At 26.7% G+C, this 23,852-nt stretch overlaps 1 protein-coding gene and 1 long non-coding RNA gene across 2 annotated transcripts in view; one reads left to right on the plus strand and one right to left on the minus strand.

Annotated features, from left to right (window-relative positions):
* The window catches only part of LOC149033290 (uncharacterized), a 54,130-nt gene that overhangs the window by 14,939 nt on the left and 15,339 nt on the right, over window positions 1–23,852 (minus strand). The window lies entirely within an intron of this gene.
* Window positions 1–23,852, plus strand: part of Stacl (SH3 and cysteine-rich domain-containing protein) — a 61,698-nt gene that overhangs the window by 8,803 nt on the left and 29,043 nt on the right. The window contains 1 exon segment of the mRNA XM_089169962.1: window positions 11,459–12,663. Coding sequence (XP_089026088.1) covers window positions 11,958–12,663 — 706 coding nt within the window. The 5' untranslated portion in view covers window positions 11,459–11,957.

Here is a 23,852-nt window from a genome sequence, read left to right on the forward strand (position 1 = left end):
TATTTCGATTATATTTATCGAATTAGAATAAAAACAAAAATTTAATTTAAATAATAATTAAATTAATTGAAAATTAATATTTTTTTTTATAAAGATCGTTTTCATAGTATTGTAATAACGATAGTAATAGTAATAATAGATAGGTAATAATAGTATACGCGACTATTTAATGTAATTTATTATTTCATTTATTTATTTTAATTTAAATTGTATTAGGTTAATTGAAAATTAATATTTTATAAAGATCGTCGTATTTCAGTAACGATATTAATTGTAATAGTAATAGTAATAGATAGGTAATATTAATAATACACGAGACTATTTAATTTAATTTATTTATTTTAATTTAAATATAATTAGGTTAATTGAAAATTAATATTTTTTATAAAGATCGTCGTATTTCAGTAACGATATTAATAGTAATAGTAATAAATAGATAGGTAATAAATAATAATACACGAGACTATTTAATATATATTTTTTTGTTCTCTTTCTTCTTCTTGGTCACAGCATTTTGTGGGAAATCCATCAGGGATTCTCAATTCCAATAGGATTTTCTCTAGAAGATATCGGAATTATTGGAAAATCTCGTACAGAATCGTGGTTAACCGAAGCGTAGTTTTACACGTAGGGTAGGTAAGGGATAGAAGAACCATAGTTTAACGATCGAAGGCGACATAGAATTAATTGACTTTCGATAGTTCTCGTCTAGGGAAATCTTTTTGTCGATTGGAAAAAGAAAGACATGTTTTTTCTTCTTTTTTGTTCTTCTTCTTTCTCAATGTGTTTCACGTGAACAGATGTACTATATACTTGGAGAGACATAAAATTGTGTTAAAATATGAAAGAAACTTTAGTAATCATTTTACAGGAATAAAAATGCATGAGTATTATATGCATGTTGTTGATAAGAATAATTCACGTACTTTGTGTGTGAATATCCTTTTTTGCTTTGAATCATAACCAAAGTGAGAGAAAGTGATTGTGAGTATAAGAAAAATCTTATTTTATACTTTACCCTTACTAAGTTTCTCTCTCTACAAGTCGAGCTAAGAAATCGTAAATATTTATATCTTATAAGACACGCGCCCGTTCACGAAAAATAAACGAAGTTCAGTGTTCTGGAATATCGGTTGTTCTGGCAAAACTCCAATTTCGCACGTTTCTATATATATATATACTTAGAAGAAGAAGAAGAAGAAGAAGAAGGGGAGAAAGTAGAAAAATTACTTTTTCCTTTAAACGCATTCACACTATGTTTATTTGTTCTATTCATCTAATTAAGATAATTACTATCCCTGTTTTCACATTATCATTTTTATTATTATTAGTATTATTATTATTATTATACCGTTAGGAAGTAATTTCTGTGTAAAAAAAAAAAACAAATTTGGAAGGGGTTAGTTTCTAATCAACGATATTTTTTCATTTACTTTTGATTATTTTATTTTATTCTTATTTGTTTTTGAAATATTAAAAATATTATTAAAAAAATTCTACAGTGTGTTACACCATTAAAAAAGTATTACTTTTAATTATAATTATGCAAAGTCTTGTTTACTTTAGTCTATTTTAATTTTATATTATTAATTAATGATTATTACATAACAAAATACTTGTGTGTGCTTGTGTTTGAAATAAAGAAAGAGAAATAAATAGAAAAAGAGAGAGAAAGAGATAGAGATAGAATTAGAAGCTGATAGTTCGTCTATCGAAACTCAATTTGGATTTAAATTGATTTAACAAAAAAACAAAAAAAGAAAGAAAGAAAAGGGAATCGATTGAAATGGTTGAAGATAAAAGCCCAATAGAAAAAGGAGGAGTTGCATTGATTGAGAATTGCTTTAAAACAGTGTGTTTTGAGATCCTCTTTTTGAGAAACGTTGTACTAAATAAATATATATAAATGTAGCCCTTTCTTTCTTTCTTTCTTTCTTTCTTTCTTTTCATTTAGAAAAATAAAATGAGTTTGACATTACCAAAAAAAAAATAAAATAAAATAAAAGGAAGAAGAATAGATAAATAAATATTACATAAAGTATATATATATTATATTTGCTGATATAAAACATGAAATATATAGACATATATATATATATATATGTATCTCGTAAATTATTGACATTTCGATGACCTTCACTAAATACTTTTTAACGCAGAATAAAAAAGGGAATCGAATAGTGTAGAGAAAAAAATATAAGGTTCCATTAAAAAAAAAAAAGTGCAACTGCATCTAGCGGGTGTATCGATGCATTTTCAGAAAAAAGTAATGGTCATAGAAAGTTGACATTTGTTGTGTCATATAACTTTGTCCTAGATGATTTTTTTCTATTGTTACTTAAAAAAAAAAAAGTTATTACCTTCCTCCGTTCCAAGAATCACCCTGTATATTCTTTTATTATGTACACATGCTGTATAATAAAAAAAAGGAAAGGAGATTTGTATTATAGGAGATTTCTTTGATTTGAATACAAACGATCCGGATTTGAAGTTTAGACCGATTTTCTAACTTGACATTACCGATTACGACGAAATCAAAGTAGAATCGTTAAATTAAGAGTAAATAAGTATATTTACTGAAGCCTTAAAGTTATCACTTCAAGGTAACGTATTTACATGGCCTCATTTTTGATTGACACAGCTTTGACACGATTACAGTGATTTTACATCCCGTAAAATCGGCGAAAAAGGTACTTTTCGAGGATTTTATGTAAGCTAGCGTGACAATAGCACGAACAGTTATCGTAAATGATTATTTCAAGTTGATTATATCTTCTTATTAAAATATACAGTGAGAGTATTATATATAATTGTAAGAAAAAAAATTACTAAAAAATTAAAATTAAATAAATAAAATATGACATTGTCAAAATGGTATATGCATTTATTAAAAAAACAAAAAAGAAAAAAATTGGAAATTTATCTGTATAGGACAGTTAAAAGTAGTGAAACGATTTTCAAAATGACAAACCTATTACTGACATGTGCAATAAGAGAAAAATATTTGCATATCTACATAAAGGGTTTTTTTTTTTTTTTCTTTCTTTCTATTCTTTGGTCACGTCGAATGCAACGAACACCCCTTTTTGATTTTTCAACGAAAATTCTCTTTCACGACGACAAAAACAAACATTCAGTTGTCAATTTACTTTTGAATATTTTTCACGAAAAATAAACTAACATAAGAGAGACAGAGAGAGAGAGAGAGAGAGAGAGAGAGAGGATGATGAGATGTAACAAAAAAAAAAAAAAAAAAAAAAAAGACGAGAATAGAAAATTGTGTCGATTTTTCAATGTATCAAAGAAATCATCGAAATATCAACGGAATTGAACTGCTCGTGTTCTCGTAGATTTCTAAACGAGTACAGAATTATAAGTGGTCTAATCCAAGAGATTAATTTAGAAATAGATAGGACCTAGTGACGAGGAGGGGACTAGCTAGTAAAACCACTTTCTCACTTGCTCGCATTTCCCCGTTGAAATATTAACCGTATATCCCGGAACTTATTTAATTATACTCGCATGAAACTCTAGCCTTAGTTCGTTTCAAAGCAGATTTAGATATATACATACATATATACATATATATATATAGATATATATATTTTGTATAGATTTACATATTGTAAATTTGCATGCAACATGGTTACATATTAATGACATTGATATTGTATTTTTTTGAAATATGTAATATTCAATTTCATGAATATGTGGATTAGACAATCATTATACATGTGTATATACATATTTTATATACAGTGTATTACAGGAATATTCGTATCAAATTTCTACTGCCAATTTTGAAATATTTGATATATTCGTTTGTAATGTAAAATTTCTAAATTTTTATATAAAAAAGAGGAGACTTTTTTTTATGACTTGTTAATTGATAAGCTGTAAAATTTGTATATCGTATATTGAATTTGAATATATTGATATGTATATATATATATGCATAGGTAGGATAACAATGAAATTTTAATATAGGATACATGAGAATGTTATAAACCTAGAGATGGAATTTTTGGCAAATGACAATTTATGGTAAAACTGAAACAAAGTTTTTACATAAAAGGGGACAATTATTTTGTTCTGATGGTCAGATAATTGAAAGAACAAAGTTTTTATTGAAAAAAAAAAAAAATATTTTAGGTTTAATTTAAAACTATGATACAAACCTTAGGTGTGGGTCACGACATCCCCCTTATAGGCATTTTAATATTATTATTTTGTATTTTGTATTGTAAAACAAAATTCATGTAATATATCGAGAGTTATTAGTTTCGAATGAATATGTAAATTTTGTTTCGAATGATATTTTAAAGTAGATCTTTTTCATTTATATTGCATATCATTCACATTGCATACTATTCACATTGCATACCTTTTGTATTGTAATACGCACAACACGTATGAGAGTTTTACATTAGTTCACGAAAGTTATTAAAATTTTTAACAATAGAAACGTTTCTATCGTATATGTACATTTACACGTATATATATATATATATATATATATATATGTATATAGAAAATTTACATATGTCGATTCTAATATCACCTGTACAAGTCAACATTTCACGGTGCATTTAATACGTTTCTAATACCGAGCTTTTAAATCACAAAGTAGCTTTACAAAAGTCCCTACTACAGTCGAGTATTATCTCTTTTACATCTTCTTCATAAAATTCAATGTTACTTCTCATGTATCTCGTATGAATATTACATACAATTCGAGAAGAATTATTTAATAATTGGTGTCAAGTACAAATGAATAAATAATGTATTTTTTTTTTTTCGACAAATTTTGCAATACCAATACTGTTCATACTTTTTGAAATAATTATTATTATCACTGTAAAAAAGAAAATTTTATATATCCTAACAAAGTGAAAATAATTATGCATATATAATACTATAAATATTGTATAATAATTATATAACACTTTCTATATATATTTATATATACGTGTCACGTTGTTTGTCCGCAATGAACTTCTAAACTACTGAACCAATTTGAATAAAATTGTGAACACTGTGTGCAGTTTAATCCAACTTGAAAGATAGGATAGTTTATATCTCAATTTATAATCGCAATAAAATATAAAACTATCTTTTATTTACCGAAAATAATAATTTTGTTTTCGAAATGGGAAATGTGATAAGTTTTTCCAATTAAAATAAAAATACTTTAACTTCAACAAGAAGAGCGTCACCGTATACGGTGACGAGGCCCCCGGAGAAGCATGCCCATCTCCGGTATACGGTACCATGGCGACGAACGTGTTAAAACAGAAAAAAAAAACATGACAAAAAAAATAAGTAGTATACTATGAAAGAGATATACTATTTAATTACTTCTATGTAAAAGCGTGTGTGTGTTTGTGTTAATGAACGAATTGCAAAACCTTTTTCCATATATCTTTTTTCCCCTTTTACCTTTTTTCCCGTTAGGTTGGTATACATGTGGGACAAAAAATGAAGAGAAATAAAGAAAAAGAAAAAAAACAAAAAACAAAAAGAAAGGAAACTGTTGCATAGGCAACAAATGTGTATAATATGGGTTGTTTTATAATAAAAGTCGTAATAGTTTTAAGGGTCAGTAATTACTTGAGCCGTTGAATTTCAATCCCTTACTTTCTCTCTCTCTCTCTCTCTCTCTCTCTCCTCTTAACCCTTCCTTCTTCTCACTACTCATCAATTAATTATCCGTGGAAATTCTGAGAGTCAGGGGTGTGTAATTAAGAAACTCGTTTTCTGCATCGGCCCTCGAGGATTCTTTAAACTTTTGAGTAGATTTCTTTCTTTTTTTTTTTTTTTTTGTTACTTTTCTTTATCTTTTTCTATTTTTTTTTTTTTTTCAACATAGTTCATTCTAAAACTTTTTAAACACGTTCAAACATAATAATCGTTTTATCATTGATATCAAAATATTATCAGGATTTTATTTTCCAATCAATTAAAATGTAATTAAATTCGGATGCAGTTCTTCAATCATAATACTTGGATTGACATTGTTGATATTTCTATTTATCGCATTTTTTACTTTAAGTAGGCGCGCCGACATTAGAATTTTGGGCCTGACGAGAAATTCAATCGAAACGGGTTCTGGGTGTGACGAACGTGTTTTAATAAACCATAACTAGAACTTGTAAGAAATAAGATTTATGTGTGTGATAAAATCAATTGTAGTGTGTTGTTAAACGATTAACAAAACTTTGAATCGTACTAATCGTACAAATTGAAACTATGCAATAAAAGATTTTAATAACAACAACCTAAACTCTTCTTCCAACCGTATATAATATCTTTAATTAAATTCATTTCATTAAAGTTGGTTTAAATATCGCTACTAAGTTTTTTTCCCTCTAATCTTATTATTATTTACACTTATAATCTGATGGTTGAATATCAAAAAGAGGATTCTTTTTTTGCTTTTTTACCATCTTGCGATCGAACACATTTTTTTTTTTCTAGTTTTCATTAATGTAACTGTAATTTATGCTCGGTTAAAAATGGACTTTTTTACTTTTTTTTTTATAAACGTCATGTCTGAGAAAGAGAGAGAGAGAGAGGGGGAGAGAGGAGTTAGATTGAAACAAGATTTGTCTTTCAATTTTATTTTATATATTTTTTTTTCCTCATTATTCTTGAGAGAGAGAGAGAGAGAGAGAGAGAGAGAGAGAGAGAGAGAGAGAAAATTTGTTGGAAGGTTCTAATTAAATATAAAATCCCTTTTTGAAAGATCCGACCTATAGCAAAGATTAAAGTACGGCAATAGTGGTTAATACATAATGCATTTCATTATAGAGAATATTTCGTAACGAAAGATCGCCCTTATTAGTTAAACTTGAACACCACGTTGTCCTATGGGATAAAAGAGATATATAAAGAAATAAATATAGGTAGAGATAGAAATAGAAAGAGAGGGAGAGAGAGAGAGAGAGAGAGAGAGAGAGAGATTGCTTTAAGTGCTATGCTTTAACGTTGAAAGCCACTCCATATTAGATTATAATTGTATTCTCATAAAAATCACGCCATTTTAACGTTTCCACCCTCCCATCCCGGTAATCCAATAAAACCCTATTTTCTTCTTATTTTTTCTTTTTTTTTTTTTAATTCTCTCGTAAAAAATTGTTATTGATAAATCTATAAAAAAAAAAAAAAAAAATATGATAAAATTGAGAAGATATAAAATATTAGGTACGTGTATCAATTAATTAACGAAATTTAATATTTATTTGTTAAGTAACATCTTATGTTAGAGTGTTTTATTATATTTTAAATAGTTTGTATTTTATTTTCAATTATTTTTATTTTTTATTTTTCAGGTAACTATAGAATTTATTTTTAAAAACAAAAAGATTGCAATTTTCATGCAATGAATTTAAAATACTGTCAAACACTGAATTAAATAGGTACACCTAATATATGTGTTGAATTTATTTGGAATATATATATATATATATGAAAATGTAGATAATAAAAAAGTATCTCGATAATTATCTTATAAAATTGTTTTTTTTTTTTTTTTTTTAAATGAAAGAGAAAAAAATAACAAAGTTTTCAATTGATTATCTACTTTCAATAAAAAGATAGATTTACGTTTGATCGATCGGCTTATGAAATTTTGTTTATGTTATCTGATAAACGATAATTTCTATACGTTTATATATACCTGTATAAATTGTTTGTGTTTTTTTTTCTTTTTTATATAAAATTGTTAATTACACCTATGCATAAACATAATAATGTCAAAGGATGAACGAAATCCATTTAACTATTCTATAAAGAATATTCAATTATCGGGAACAATGACAAGGGCCACACGTAAATGCATAAGCAATCTCTCTCTCTCTCTCTCTCTCTCATAGTATAAGAGAGAAAAATTAAGCAAAGCTTTTGTGATGTGTTAATATTTAAATAAGAAAATAATTTTCCTTTTTACTTTCATTTAGAAATATTCATTATTATTATTATTATTATTATTATTATTATTGTTATATTTATTCTTAAGTATTATTGTGAATATATATTTTAATATTGTTAATGTTATTGGACAATGAAATAATTCAATGTGTTTCATCTTGGTAAATTTAATTTTGAAAGATTTCAATTCAGTACGACCACAACAGGAAAACTTGATATTTTCTTAGAAAATAAATTAACATAAATAAATAAAAAGAACAAGTTTAAATAAATTAATAAATATTTTCTCAAAGGAGATTTATCTTTAGTTTGCAATAACAAAATTATATTTTATTGATAATGATACTCGAACACGTGTTATTGTGGCTCATGTGAGCCAAAATATGACAAAGGTTGATGTATTGTGATAAAGCTTAGGTTATTTTTTAATGAAACATTAAATGATCAATGATTAATATCAAATATTTTTCTTACTTTCGTTTATATAAAATTCTGCGAAACCCTTGGATATTGTAGGCCTAATGGAGGATGAAAAATATGGGTACGATTTTCTTTCATATCCCTTTGGAGTACTGTTGGGTTTGCTTTTTTTGTAAATAAAGATAAATATTCTCATAAATCTTCATAGTCTTTCATATTTTTCCACAATGTGAATATACAATATATATATATATATATATGAATGTTGGTAGTTCAGTATTTGAAACTATTCCTTTTACTTCTTCTTCTACTTCTTCTTCTTGTTTATCTGTATCTTTTGTATAAACAGAAATATTTTATTGTTATGAAAGAAGATATATTAGGTCGAGTCATAAATAACTTCCATTTTTTATGAGACAAATGCACTGATAAGTCAGTTCCGATGATAGTCCACATCGGAAGTTACTTATGACTCGACCTAATAAAGAACTACTCTACTCATTTATGTGCATAATTAAACATATTTCTTTCAAGAAATAGAAAAAAACAGTATAGAAAGAGAAAGAGAGAGAGAGAGAGAGAGAGAGAGAGAGAGAGAGAGTAATTAACTTTGCGTGGTGTACTTTTTAAAATGAAATAAAAATTTTCTTTTCTATTCATTTCATTTCTTTAAATAGAATTTTTTTTTTTTTTTTTATTAAAGTTACGTACCTATTCGTTTTGAATTAATGCAAATATTTCGTAGCGTGTAAGAAAAAAAATATGCAACGTTTTGTTTTTCTATTTATACAAAAAAAAAATAGGGAATAAAAGTGATTAGTTGGACATAAATTTATTAATTTCCATTGGTTTAACTATGATAGCATAGTATCAAGCAATTACTTAATCTTATTCGTCGACGTTAACGATTTCCGTGGTTGCATGTTAGCCAAGGTTTTACTCGCACTTTATTCAAGATATTTACTTGGGATTAAAACAAACTATTATAGTGAGAGTGTGTTATATACAAAGAATAAAAGAGATAGATAGATAGATAGATAGATAGATAGATAGATAGATAGATAGATAGATAGATAGATAGATAGATAGATAGATAGATAGATAGATAGATAGATAGATAGATACTATACCTTTTATGTAATCAGAGCATGTTTGTCATGTATGTTAATAATAACCAAGTTTATTAGTATACGTATCGTGCATGTATATTTTGATTAATTATCAAACCTTCGAGTTTCAATCCAATTTACATGAATTAACCAACAAAAAAAAAACAAGTAATTGCATATATTGTTAAAATGTTCTTTTATTTTTTTTTTCGATATATGTACCCCCATAATTATGAAAGTCGTCTAAGTCATGTATCTCTTGTTTCGAGATATTTCAAGATTTCTATTTGAACATTATATGAATTCTATTCAATATTGAAAAAAAAAACAAAAATTATCTGACGATTCATTTTCGACAATATCGTTTTTAAATTACATTGAATTTATTTAATGTAATTATTTAATTAATTATTAAACTGATAAACTCATTTCTTTTTAATTTTGACTTACAATTAGTAGATCAACTTTCATAATTATGGGCACATATTTCATTTGATTTAATGCAACTAACAGTAGTTGTTTATCTTTAATACAAAATAAATACGTGTGTGTTAAAAAAATAAATAAAAATATTCATAATTAATTATTAATTAATATACTAATTAATATTTATTATACAATAATTAATTATTATTCGTAAATCAATTAATTAACGTAATTGGAATGATTATTCTCGAAAAGAGGGAAATATTAATTTGGTTTCCAATTTATATCCAACTTGGGGGCTTTTTTTTCTTGCTCTTGTTTTTTTTTTTTTTACCATAGATAAAATGAGATAAAATGAAAGATTAGAATTTATTTTATAAAAGCAAAATGGAAAATTCGATCGATCATTTCAAGTATCATACACATATGGTTCTTCGTTTGATAAAAAGCAAACACATGTACATATTAGCTACGTTTACTGTTGTAAGTGTCGTAACATTAGAACAAAATAAACGAATAGCTTTCAGAAAATCATTCTCAAATCCATTTGAAGACACACACAAAATTTCATTAAAATCGGTCCAACCGTTTAGGAGGAGTTCAGTGACATACACACGCACAGTAGTATTATATATATATAAAGATATATTATATAATGTATCCTTTTTTGAAGTATTTAAGATGAATTTATAAAATAAAATAAAGAATATTTCATTGATTTTGCGCAATAAAGGAAACACAACAACATGCAACGAAATATATTATAATTTAATTATAAAACAATTTGGGTAAACGGATATCATATAAAATAATTCATGTTTCAATGGAAATGTGGTATTTAATGATAAATATTTCTAAATTAAATGTAATCGTATTACAGTTTATCTCTCTCTCTCTCTCTCTCTTTCTGAATTAAATTATCGATCTCTCTCTCTCTTTCTCTCTCTCTTTTTTCAATTAAATTTATTCAATTAAGTATTACCAATTTAATCAATTATTATATTATTTCGATCATCGTTTTAAATGCATTCATCTTTACACACACATACATACATACATACATAGACATACAACGATATTTCGAATATTTGTAATCGAAAAAAATTGGAAGAATTTGTTTAAATCGTTGAACAAATTTCTATTCGGTTTGTTTAATATTCACATTAACATTATTTAATATAAATTAATATAACGTTTAATATATATGAAATGTTATACTCGGTGAATTTTTTTACAATTATCTTGAAATAATTTCACGTACAATGTATCGTTGAAAATGTTTATTGTATATTTAAACATTTGATAGATATTTTATATTTTAAAAAAGGACATTTGTGTTAAAAACCTTTGAAGCTTTTTATTGTTATTTTGTGTGATATTTTATAAAACAACTTTCAAGATGTATATTTTTGGTTTGAACAAATATACGAAATACAAATACAGAAATAATCAAATACAAATTTGATTATATAAAGTACTTATATGAATTTCATGTCCTTAAATGTTATTTCATAATAACGAAATGTTATTATAAAATAAAATATAAATTATAATTTATTTTTGTTTGATTACAGATGAAAAAATATCAATTGATAATACGGAAGATCGAATGATGAAAAAAGAAAAAAAAAGAAAATAAAATAAAATAAAATAAAATAAAATAAAATAATAAAAAACTAACGGGAATGATTTAAAAGTGTGATCGAATAAAAACATGCGGTTGTTCGTGGAGAATCGTTGGACAACCGATCGGAAGGGTATCGTCAAGGATGATTCGTTGCTTCGAAATGTTGGCTTTGGCCAGATCGAAAAAAACAACAACAGCATTGTCGTTAATAAAAATATCGTTATTAATAATAACAAGAGACAAATTGTTATCAAAGATATTATCAACAAGGACAATAATCGACGTATCATCGAGAAAATTCAAAAGTTTGTCTTACAGGACGAATTTAAATTGCAAAAAAATCGTATCAACGACCAAATCAAATTATACGGGAAAAATATCAACGGTGAAATTGATTGCGAAAAAAATAACATTGCGTTTAAAGCGTTCAATTACGTTTTCTTGGAATGTTCGTCATTTTTCCGCTCGAGGAACTTCTTCGATTATATGAAAATCCATTTCGGGAATCTTACGAGTCATTGACATTGAACGCTAATTATAATTATCAAAGTGTTTCATCAAGTTCCGGTAATTATTATCATCATCATCATCATCATCGGGAAGAAGTAAATCCTATTAATCGTAATTTACTTCCTGTCGTCAAACTTGAAACTACGAAAGATGAATGTTACGAGAATCGAACGAAGATAATTCAAGTTCGAGATAAGATAGAACGTAAAAACGATAATAATAATAATAATAATAATAATAATAATAAAAATAATATTGATATAATTATTAATAATAATAGTTATAATAATACTAGTAATAATAATATTAATATTAATAATAATAAAAGTAATAAGGATAAACAATTACGTAATAAAACCAAACGAAGAAGGGATCATAAGGTACGTGACGATTACGATAAAGATAACGATCAAGATAATAACATAATTCTTCGTGATCAACATTCGAGACAAGTGTCTCGAAAAAAAGGCCGAAATATGTTAAACAATCGAAATATTATTGGCGATGAAGCCGCCGCTGCTGCTGCTGCAGCTATCACTACCACAAGTATTGCTAATAATCCTTTGAAGGATCTTACTCAGCCGAATCTCAACGATTCACTTAAACAACACAATGCCAACGCTCTCAAACTCGTTCAGACTGGTAAGTCTTTGTTTTAATTAATTATTATAAAAAAAAAAAAAAAAAAAAACAGCACAAAATGAATTATAGTATTATCGTATTAATAATAATTTATGATACTGGACTGTAACGAAATGTTATTTACAATTTATAGTATTTGTTTATGACAAAGATTGTTGTTGTTGTTGTTTTCCCATTTTGATTAGACTCGAATGGAAATATTGAAATTTATTATATTTGTGAGCGAATGAAATGAATATTATTAATAATATATCATTTTTATTATATTTTATTATTTTATTTGGAAATATTCAAACGTTTTACATTTGTGAGTGATTTTATGATAGTTTGTGTATTTTGTTTTGTTTATTTTAATTAATATTAATAATTTATAGATGACATTTATTTTTGTTGTTCTTTTTAACTCTTTGCATTTTAACACTATTAGTAAAATTTCTTTTATAATTTTTGTATTTTTTTTTACATTGGAAATTACAAATTTAAAGACTTTGTAATAGATAACTTTACTTATCTTAGATGATTTAAAGATATCGATTAAATCTTCTCATATATATATATATATATATATAATACATAGATTCAAATAACGATTCATTTTCACAATCGGATAAATTTAAGTCAATTAATTTTCTTCGTGCAAGCAGAGGTAAAAGTTATAATTACATATATAAACTCTCGAGAAGAAGACTCTAGAGAATAATCTTGAATTTCAGGTAACAAAAGTAAAATGGCAAATCGATCTAACAAGAACCCAAATACCAACTAAGATCATTACATATTCAACGATAAAGTCGGTTGAGTTAGTTTGCTGGTTGGCCAACCGGCTTTAAAGCTTTGAAATACGGTATTAACGATCTTGAATTATTTTCTCTCTCTCTCTCTCTCTCTCTCTCTCTCTCTTGTGTCTAAAATATTCTCCTCTTCCATACGAAAGTACCTAAATTGTTGATGTTACACGAAAAAAAAAAAAGAAGAAAATTAAATTCAATCAATAAAAACATTTCTCAGATATTTTGTTTATTGAAAGGGGAAGAAACAATTCATGATTTTTTTATCCTTCAAATGTTGTTTTTAAACTCTTTGATTAAATCAATGAAATATATGGGAAATCAAAAATTATAATACGTAGATGAGATTTATTTCCAAAATTTACACACACACACGCAGACACATTTAACATTAGAACAAAAATATCGAGTGTTTACGTTAATCTTCTTTCGTTTTGTTTTTCATTGAAAAAAAAAAAAAAAAATTCGTCAAATTTGAATTGATGGTAAATGATGTCGCATGAGAAATAATAAAAATTCACGTTTGATAACAAATTTTTCATGGATAAACGAACGATAAACATCATAGTTTGTGGTATTAGATGATGATACTTTTCTACTTTTCACACCTACGTTTTAATAATACATATCAATTTTCCCACAGATTTTGATTTATAGTGTTTGACGATATGGTTTAAAAACAAAACAAAACAAAACAAACAAACAAAAAAAAATAAAACGAGGAAGTTAAAACTATGAAAACCCATCTCTGTCTCTGGTCATACTAGGATTGATAGCGAATAAATTTTGACCACGTAGAACGATAAAACTTGTTGAAATTTTGACGTAAAGTAAAAACAAAAAAAAAAAAACAAAAAAAAACAACAACAACAAGAAAAAAAAAATAAATCAATCGTTTTTCCTATTAAAATGTTTGACCACATGTGTGCGTAATATGATCTTTCAATAAATATAATTAAATTATTATATAAAAGTGGACAAATTTTTGTGTCGAAATATTTTTGACGTTTGAAAAATAATTAAATATTAAATAATTGTAGAATAAAATTCTTCATTTTACACACCGATATATCTTTTCAATTGTTTTAACAATAAACATCTCTTGAGAAATTCTTGTTAATGAAAAAAAAAAAAAAATATGAACAAAGGAATTTTTTTTTTACAAAGATTTGTTTATTCGTCGTTGAGATTCGTCGTATGACAAATTCTTTTCTCTCTTGTTTTTTTTTTTTTTTTTTTTTTTTTTTACGGTAGAAATGGTAGAATTCTTTTAGAAATCCACGTGAACACGTACGTGACACACTTACTATTACATTCAACTGAAAACCACGGGGAAAACTTTAACACAACTACGACGAACATCATGACGATGAAGAAGACTATGAAACGAAATAGGGGGAGGATTGAGGTTAGGGGTTAAGGGGGAAAGGGGGGGGGAGGGACTTTTGCAAAAGCACTTGGGCTAGCCACGAAGCTTGGCACTAACTTCCTGTAACTTGTATCTACCACCTTGGAGAAGTTACTTTACAAGATGCCCTTACTTCCCTTGCTTTGATACTTCTTTTCACTTACGACCGTCGTCTATGATATTTTTAACCCTTAAAGAGAGACCCTGACGCAACCATGACACAACCCTATGGTTTGTGATAAGTATCTTAGTAATAACGGACTTTTCGGAAATAACCTACGAACTTTTCAGATCAAGTAGACGCGTACTGCGTGAAAATTCAAAGTTGATATTCTCGAAAACAAAGCCTCAAACGAACAATTTTAATTCTATATTTTCGATTTATTTTTTCATGTAGAATTACCCCCTTTACGATTGTACCACCCTATATATATATGTATATTTTACTCTTTATATACGAGTAAAATTGTAAGACAAGTACGAGTACAACTAAACACGAGTAACATCGATAAATTGGACGATAATTTTCACAAAAATACGCGAGTGTTTGTCAACTCATTTTCTTTCTCTTTTTTCCAAGCAAAAAAAAAAGAAAAACAAAACAAAACATTTGCTCAGTTCACTCTCATACATTTATTTATCAAATATTCGTCTCCTTAAATTAATGACCACTAAAAATGTAGACTATATTGCTGTTGATTTCAAGCCACGATGTAAATGACTGAAATCGTTGCCAAACCTCTTCTCTCAATTCTCTCTCTCTCTCTCTCGCGCTTTTTTCTATTTCTTTTGCTTTTTTAAAAGAGAGCCAATTTAATAGCAAGTAAATGTTTGCCAGATTTCAAGGTAACATCCGATTGATGATGATAATGAGAAAAGAAAAGAAAAAAGAAAATTGTTTCCAATCTTTTTCTTTCTTCACAACTAAAAACCATTTGCATATTAAACTGATGGAAATAAAATTGCACACAGGGTGCACAATTTTATTCAAATCGGTTCAGTAGTTTAGGAGTCCATTGGGAACAAACAACGTGACACGTAATTAGATTTCAAATTGTAGAAAATATTATTTATTATTTATTTGTTATTTTGTATTTATATTCAATGAACAATTACAAATTAGTCATGTAATGTAATAAAAAAAAAGGAATAAAAAACAAACAAACAAAAAAAAAACATAAAAATAATGATGAATTCTTATTAGAATACATTTTTTTTTTATGAGATTATGAGAACGAAGATAAAGTTGATCGATAAAAGAAGATTTATTAGATTTGTAGAATATTTGATCATCATTCCAAAAGCCAATGATAAAGGTAGGATAAAGGTGGGAGGAGGGTAAGGGTGAGAGAGAGAGACAGACAGAGAGATAGAGAGAGGTCTTGGACCAATCATAAAAGCTTACAGATGATCGATTTTTTCTTGACATTGATGTCTCATCCTTTTATTTCATTTGAGTCTGTATTTTTAGTACTTTTTCTTTGTCAATTTGGTAATAGGACAAAATGTTCTTTTTTGGTTGAACAACAAACAAAGAGGAAAGCCAAGTACGAAATTGAATGCAATTTTATTTTGTCCCTTGTTATTTTGTCAATACACACACACATATAGATAGACAAAGGGAGTAGTTTTGGATTGAAGCCATTAATAGAGAGAGAGAGAAAAAAAAAGAAAAGAAAAGAAATAAAATGTCGAAGAAACACGATAAGGGATGTGTCATTGAACGAGTTTACCAGACAGCATTATTATCTCTGACACACCTAAGGATTTTCTTTGATACTATTTTATAGTTGAACTGTGAAAGGAATACACAAGTGTTTTGTAAACGAATTTAGTCTCTCGTAAACCGTAGTTCAATCATTGTGTAAGAAAATAGTCTCATTTATTTCCTTTTACCATCATCTTTATGGGACTTTATATTTTTATGTTTTATTCGTGGTAAGAAAAACTTATAAATACACTTTTTCTAATATTTGCCAAACTGAATATTGCATTGTATACAGACTACTCTATTATTCTTTTGAAAGAGATTATTATTTTTATTATTATTATTATTTATGAGGATAATATATGTGTCTGTGTGTGTGAAATATGTGTTTGGTACGATGACATCGTATTTCGATTAAATTGATTTACATGATAAATGACAGAAGATCGATCGATGAATTAAATGATTTGTTTTTAATTAATTGCAAATGTATTCACTTTAATGAACAGTTTGAATATGTATTATTTAAATGTATAAATGTGTATATAGATATGGGATTCTAGGAACACATAGAATTATTAATTTCGTGATTTTAATTCATTTTTTGATAGAAAATGTATTACGTTTATGTTCAAGTATTGATTATTATTTATCCCTTAATTATGAAATGAAAGAATAGAAGAAGAAGAAGAAAAAAAAACCAACGAGATATTTGATTTAACGTTAATGCATAAACAAAACTTTGCATGAGTTTTGCATTTAAATATTACAAAATAAATAAATTAAATAAATAAATAAATAATATAATAAAGATTATATTTATAAAAATAAATATTTCATTTGATTGAAAATAAAATTTTGCAATAGCATAACTTCAAATTCTAATTCGTTTATATAAGAGAATTATTGATGAAACAACTCTGCACGAGTTTTGAATTTAAATATTACAACGTAAATAAATAAACAAAATAATAATAAAATAATAAAAAAATATAATAAAGATTATATTTATAGAAATACATATTTCATTTGATTTAAAATAAAATTTTGCAATATCATAACTTCAAATTTTAATTCATCTATATACGAAAACTATTGAAAACAACGCTGCACGAGTTTTGCATTTAAATATTACAACGTAAATAAATTAAATAAATAAATAAAAAAATATATATATAATAAATATTATATTTTTAACGAAATATATATTTCATGTGATTAAAAACAAATTTAGCAATAAGCATAATTTCAAATTCTAATTCGTCTATATACGAAATGTATTGATGAGAAACAACTTGGCCTACTTTTAATTATAAAATAATAATAATAATAATAATAATAAAAAAAAAAAAGAAAATAAAAAAAGAATCAAAGATTATCGTTGCTTTCTTTTTCTGGTTATAAAACTCTCTAATATATTTGACCCAAATATGATATTCTCAAAATACACATATACGTGTACGTTCGAACTTTAAAACACGCTCTCTCAACAAGAATTATTTAATTATCTTAACTATAAAGAAAGATCATCTTTATTTTCTTTTTCTTTTTTTTATCTTTTCATCCAATTGGAATAACTTATCAGAAAAAGAAAAAGAAAAGAAAAGAGAAAACATTTTGACGAGATATTACGTTATCCGAATACCATTGAATATTTTTGATGTTGTATATCACCTAGGGGAAAAAAACGTGTTCCGTGAATAATAATTAAATAAATGTAATTATTTGTTCTTTTGCTTTCATTTTTGTGTGTTTCAGTTCCCTAGTATATTTCTTTCACTTTTTTTTATTTTAAGTTTTATTTTTGTCTCTTTCTTTCTTTCTTTCTTTCTTTCTCTATCTCTTTATCCTTACCGTTGGATTATTCGGTTGAACGGTTTCTTCTCCCTTCGGCGTTGTCGTCGTTCGTCTTCGATCGTAAACTGGAACACTAATCCGATCTGCCAAGAAAACGAGCTTAACCGTAACCACTAACGTCGTCTCTATCGTAAGCAGAACTAATTTCTTTCTTATTCTTCTTCTTCTTCTTCTTCTTTATTTTTTCAATTTTTTTTTGTTTACCTCCTCCTCTTCCCCCTCCTCCTACTCCTGCTCCTACTCTTCTTCCTCCTTCTCCTCGTTTTCCAACTCCTATTATTTATTTTTTTTCTTCTAATTTTTCTTTTCACTCAAATTGGCAAGGGTGAGTTCAAGAATCGAGAAAAATCGGCGATAAGTTTAAACTAAGACGGTCTTCTTTTTAATCCAAACGATAATTACTCTTTCTTTCACTTACTTTCTTACTTTCTTTCTTTCTTTCACTTACTTTCTTTTTATTCGTGAGAAACAGATAGAAAACGAAACATCGTTTTTAAAAGTTTAGTACGAAAGTAACGAATGGTCGAGTTGTTTGAATTTTCCCGCCAAAGATAACGAATCGTTATCGAACGTTTCTTTTTTGTTTCAATTTTTAATGACGTAAAATACAAAAGTAAATGAAGTGTGTTAATTAAAAATTAATTACGATCAATAATTAAGTTTTCTAGTCTTCCTTTTTTTAATTTATCTTATTCTTCTTTTTCATATATATATATATTAGTAAGGTTGTTTTCTAACCTTAAATTCAAACGAATTTAACCCCCTTAAGCAGCAATGATTTTGAAGAAAAAAAAAATGGCCAAATAAAATCACTTTTTTTTTCTTTTGCATAAAAACATAGTTTTGAAGATTGTTTTGACAAAAAAAAAACAAGTACAGAAATAATGAATATTTTTAGAATAATTTTGAATTTTGTTTCACATTGCAAAAAGAGAAGAGACGAATATTGCGATGTTACACGTACGTCGACTATTTTAATCTTTCTTTTTCCGAATTTTTATTTCGGAAGAAAAAAACAAACAACAACGATTCTTTTTCTTTGCTTTTACATTCTTATTTACAATTTTCTATTATATTTGAGTATAAAAAAAAAATCATAGAAATGTTAAAATAATAGGCCGCTCGAGTTAACTCGAGCGTGCGGAAATCGGCCGGTTTTTAGGGTGCTCGAGTTAATTCGAGCGGCCTATTTATGGGGTTAAATATTTATTATATATATATATGTTATTTAATTGTAAGGTATCAAATTTGAAAAGGGGGTTGGAAAAATCAAGAAAATTAACATGACAAAAGGAAAATGTATAAAATTAAAAATATTTTTCGCATGAAGATACTTTTACATCTTTTTTTTTTTCTTCTTTTTTTCTTTTTTTTTTTACTTGTTGAAAGAAAAAGTTAGATTAAGAAAAGAGGATTGTAAAAAAAAAAAAGAAAAAAGAAAAACTTGCAAAGAATAAAACAGACAAAGGGAAAAAAGATAGAGATAAATAGATTGAGATAGGGATGTAATAATGAGAAAGATAAAAAGATAGGAAGATGGACACAGTACTGTTATTTTAATAACAATTATAATGAAAAAGGGTGGAAAAAGGGGGAAAAAAAGATATTAAAATTTTCTCTCTCTCTCTTTCATTTTGATATAAATGTTTTCTTTAGTAAATGCAAAATGTACTCGTGTCTCGTTAGTTTGAATCGCAATTAGTTTACATTTAATTTTAAATTTCTTTTTCTCTCTCTCTCTCTACCAACCCTTTTGGTCTCTTCTTTCAAACTGTATTTTACAGAAAAAATTTTTTTTCAACATACGCAAAATTATTTACGCAAAAATAATGAAGTCTATTTTACGTAAAAAAAAAAAAAAAAAAAAAAAATAAAATAAAAAACCTTCTTTCTATCTGATTATGAGTTTGATTTAATTAATTATTTCTTTTTTCGTTACTCTTATTAACCTGTTAATCGAGGAATTTCCTTTTTCTAATTATACAGCTTTTTTTTAATTATTTATTTATTATTTTTTTCATATATTTATTTATCTATTATTTATTATTATTTATGTTTAAAATAAATGAAAAGACTATGAATTAAATATATATATATATATTATATTTCAATATTTACATGAACACGAAATAAAGTGTCTCCATGATTGATCGGTAATACGGTATTTGAAATATATATGTATGTATATATATAAGTATATAAGATCGGATCGATTATGTTAACAAAGAGGAAATTTCTTTCGTCAACTTTTACTTACTCACCATCACCAGTGTTGAGAAACAAATTTGCCAGGGCGACGTTTCATAAGATCAGACCGAGGACCTCGTTACCAAGTTATAAATAGTTGTTTCTTACTGCTCGAATCTAGAGTGTACTAAGAGAGAGAGAAGAGAGAGAGAGAGAGAGAGAGAGAGAGAGAGAGAGAGAGTGCATGAACGTGAAAGACCAAAAAATAGAAGAAAACATAATACATATATGCATGAGTATATACATAAATACATACACACATATATACATTGGTAAATAATATATGCATACATTAAATACATCCATATAACATTCATGCATAATACATACATAATTATGTTTATATATATATATATATATATATACACATATGTACATGTATTTGTAAATAATACATGCATTAATTAGATACATGTACACAGATATATACATACATATTAAATTCATGTATGTATATATATATATTTAGTTATGTATATGTATATGCATATACAGGGTGACAGAATGTAATTGCAGGATGACTTCCGTTTCCAATATTCCATCTTTTATTATTTTCAATCTCAGTGTGAACAAATATTCGATTAAAATATACTCGAAGACATTATTTTTCAAACCATTTAACAGTCGTGAATGTTTCTCGTTCAATCGATAGAGGGCGACACTTTGTTGATTAGAAATCCTTTGTATAGAGTGCAACAGTTAAATTAACTTTTAAAAAAAATATTAATAAAAAATTAATCTAACGTGAACAATTTCTTCTTTTTTTTAATTTTTTTATCATCTCTTTCATTAGCAATTTTTTTTTTTTTTTTTTTAATTATTTTCATATATTCATTATTATAATATTTATCTACAAAATTTCATTGATTTACATGAGACAAGATTTACAATTGGTATTATTGGTAAAATAAAATTAATCAGTTGAGTGCGTTCTCGACGTGTATATACGTCGAACCAAATTTCTACTGTGCGGTGCGTTAGACGTGTATACACGTCGTTGCTTGTTTTTTTTTTTCATTCCGCGAGCCCTGTGGTAATCTTTTCAAACTAAATTCCACAGTCAAGTGGTTAAATATTTAAAAAAAAAAAAATTGATAAAATCAAGTGAGAAAGATAAAAGAAATAGAGATACAGAATGATATCAGTTACAATTTCAACCCCTAACGTTAGAAGTAAAAGTACGATGAAAGAATATAGTAGGGATGTTTAGTAGATTCGAAAGGGTGGGTTAGCCATTGCTCGAGGATGGTAGGTTCGTCGAACTCGAGCGGATCCTTAGTTCAAGGTCGTAAGCCCCTATTAGACGCACGAAGATCGTCGTACACTATACCTTGAAGTTCTTTACCAAGGTTCTTCCTTTATCCAAACCATTCATCCATTCTTCACCTAACACTTTTCTCTCTCTTCCTCTCTCTCTTTCCCTTTCTTAAATGAAAGTGAATTGTTACAAGTAAAAAGGGTTTTCCACACAAACACACACACATACACATACACAGGTTACATTCTATATCATAAACAATAAAAAGAAAAGAAGGACATTTTTGTTGTAGTTGTTTAGTTATTTAAAAAAAAAAAAAAAAAACATGTCTCCTTTGTATCATTTTGTTTGTTTTCTTAATTACTTTGTTTTTTTTTTTTTGTACAACCCAAAAGACGGCTTTTTTTTTTTTAGAGACGGCAAACCGGCAGGTTATATTTAATAAAGGAAGGAGTCTGGTTGCCAAGGTAACTGCGAGGTGAACAGGCAGGGTATTGATTCACCCCACCTGAATTCAGGTCAACCCCTGACTAAACACCTTTTCCATATCATACGAAGTTCATCTATCTTTCTCTTTTTAAACCATAGAATATAATTATTATTATTGTTTTGACCAACATGTAAGATATATCTTTTTATTGTGTATATATGTTAATATGTTTGTGTGTGTGTGTGTGAGTGTGTGTGTGTGTATGTATATTCAATGAATTAACATATATGATCGGAATCAAGTAAATAAATGAGAATGAATGAGAACGTGTATGAATGTGTTTATGTGTAAATGTGTGTACACTAATGCACACGCATTCAACTGTTAACATAGACTTTTATGGAAATTCGATGGACTACGGCGTCACTACCCTCCGTCTTGAATTTTTAACGAGAAAGCAACCCTCTCCTACAAGGATGTACATATGTATTTGTATATATATACACCAACACGTGGTCACGAACATGCTCGTTTCATTTTCTTTCTATTGCGAGCTTTTTTTAACGAGGCTATGCCCAACTTCTTGTTCTTCTGTATAAATAAATATATATATATATATATATTTTTTTTCATAATTTATATAAATACAAACATACATACATACATATATATAAATTTAATAAAAATAATTATAATATATATTATTATATTAATATAAAATAATAATTATATAATAATTATTATATTATTATTATAATATATATTATGTATAATTTTAAAATTAACTAAAATACAGTTATATGAATAAAAAAAATATAAAAAAAAGTAAAATAAAACAAAAAACAATATAAATAATAAAAATTGTAAAACATCAAAACATATTACAATTGTGACCACAATTCTACACGAGTAGAATAATAATTATACATATCATCAATATGTATAACCATATGTTATTACATATCTCGATATATACTATATATATATATATATATACGAAATCGAATTTTGTGAAAAAGGGACGGAAGAAAATGAAAAGACACGAGAAAACAAACCAAAAGGTGAATCGTAAATAATTCATAAAGCTACGAATAAAATCCTTATGTGTGTTACTTATACATATTATATATATGTATATATATATACATGTACACGTGTAACATACTCCTCAGAGATATATCTTCGAGGTAAGGAAAAAAAAAAAAAGAGATAAAATGGCGGATCTTGGGTTAGGGAGACAGGATTTCCGTAAGATTTATCGACGACAAGAGCTTTCCAAGCGGACAACTTTGCTTTTCGATCAACGGTATAGCTTTAATGGATTCGGCCTTGAGGAAAAACCTTTCTCTCTCTCTCTCACCTCTCTCTCTCTCTCTCTCTCTCTCTCTCTCTCTCTCTCTCTCTCTCTCTCTCTCTCTCTCTCTACGAACGGTTTTTCACGGGTCAAACGTTTATTTACATCCTGTATTATTATCAAGCTTAATCGGGTTCTC

The sequence above is a fragment of the Polistes dominula genome, unplaced genomic scaffold (assembly GCF_049000335.1).
Source record: "Polistes dominula isolate Pdom_NZ unplaced genomic scaffold, Pdom_raw_medaka contig_49, whole genome shotgun sequence".
In the NCBI taxonomy this organism is placed as follows: Eukaryota; Metazoa; Arthropoda; class Insecta; order Hymenoptera; family Vespidae; genus Polistes; species Polistes dominula.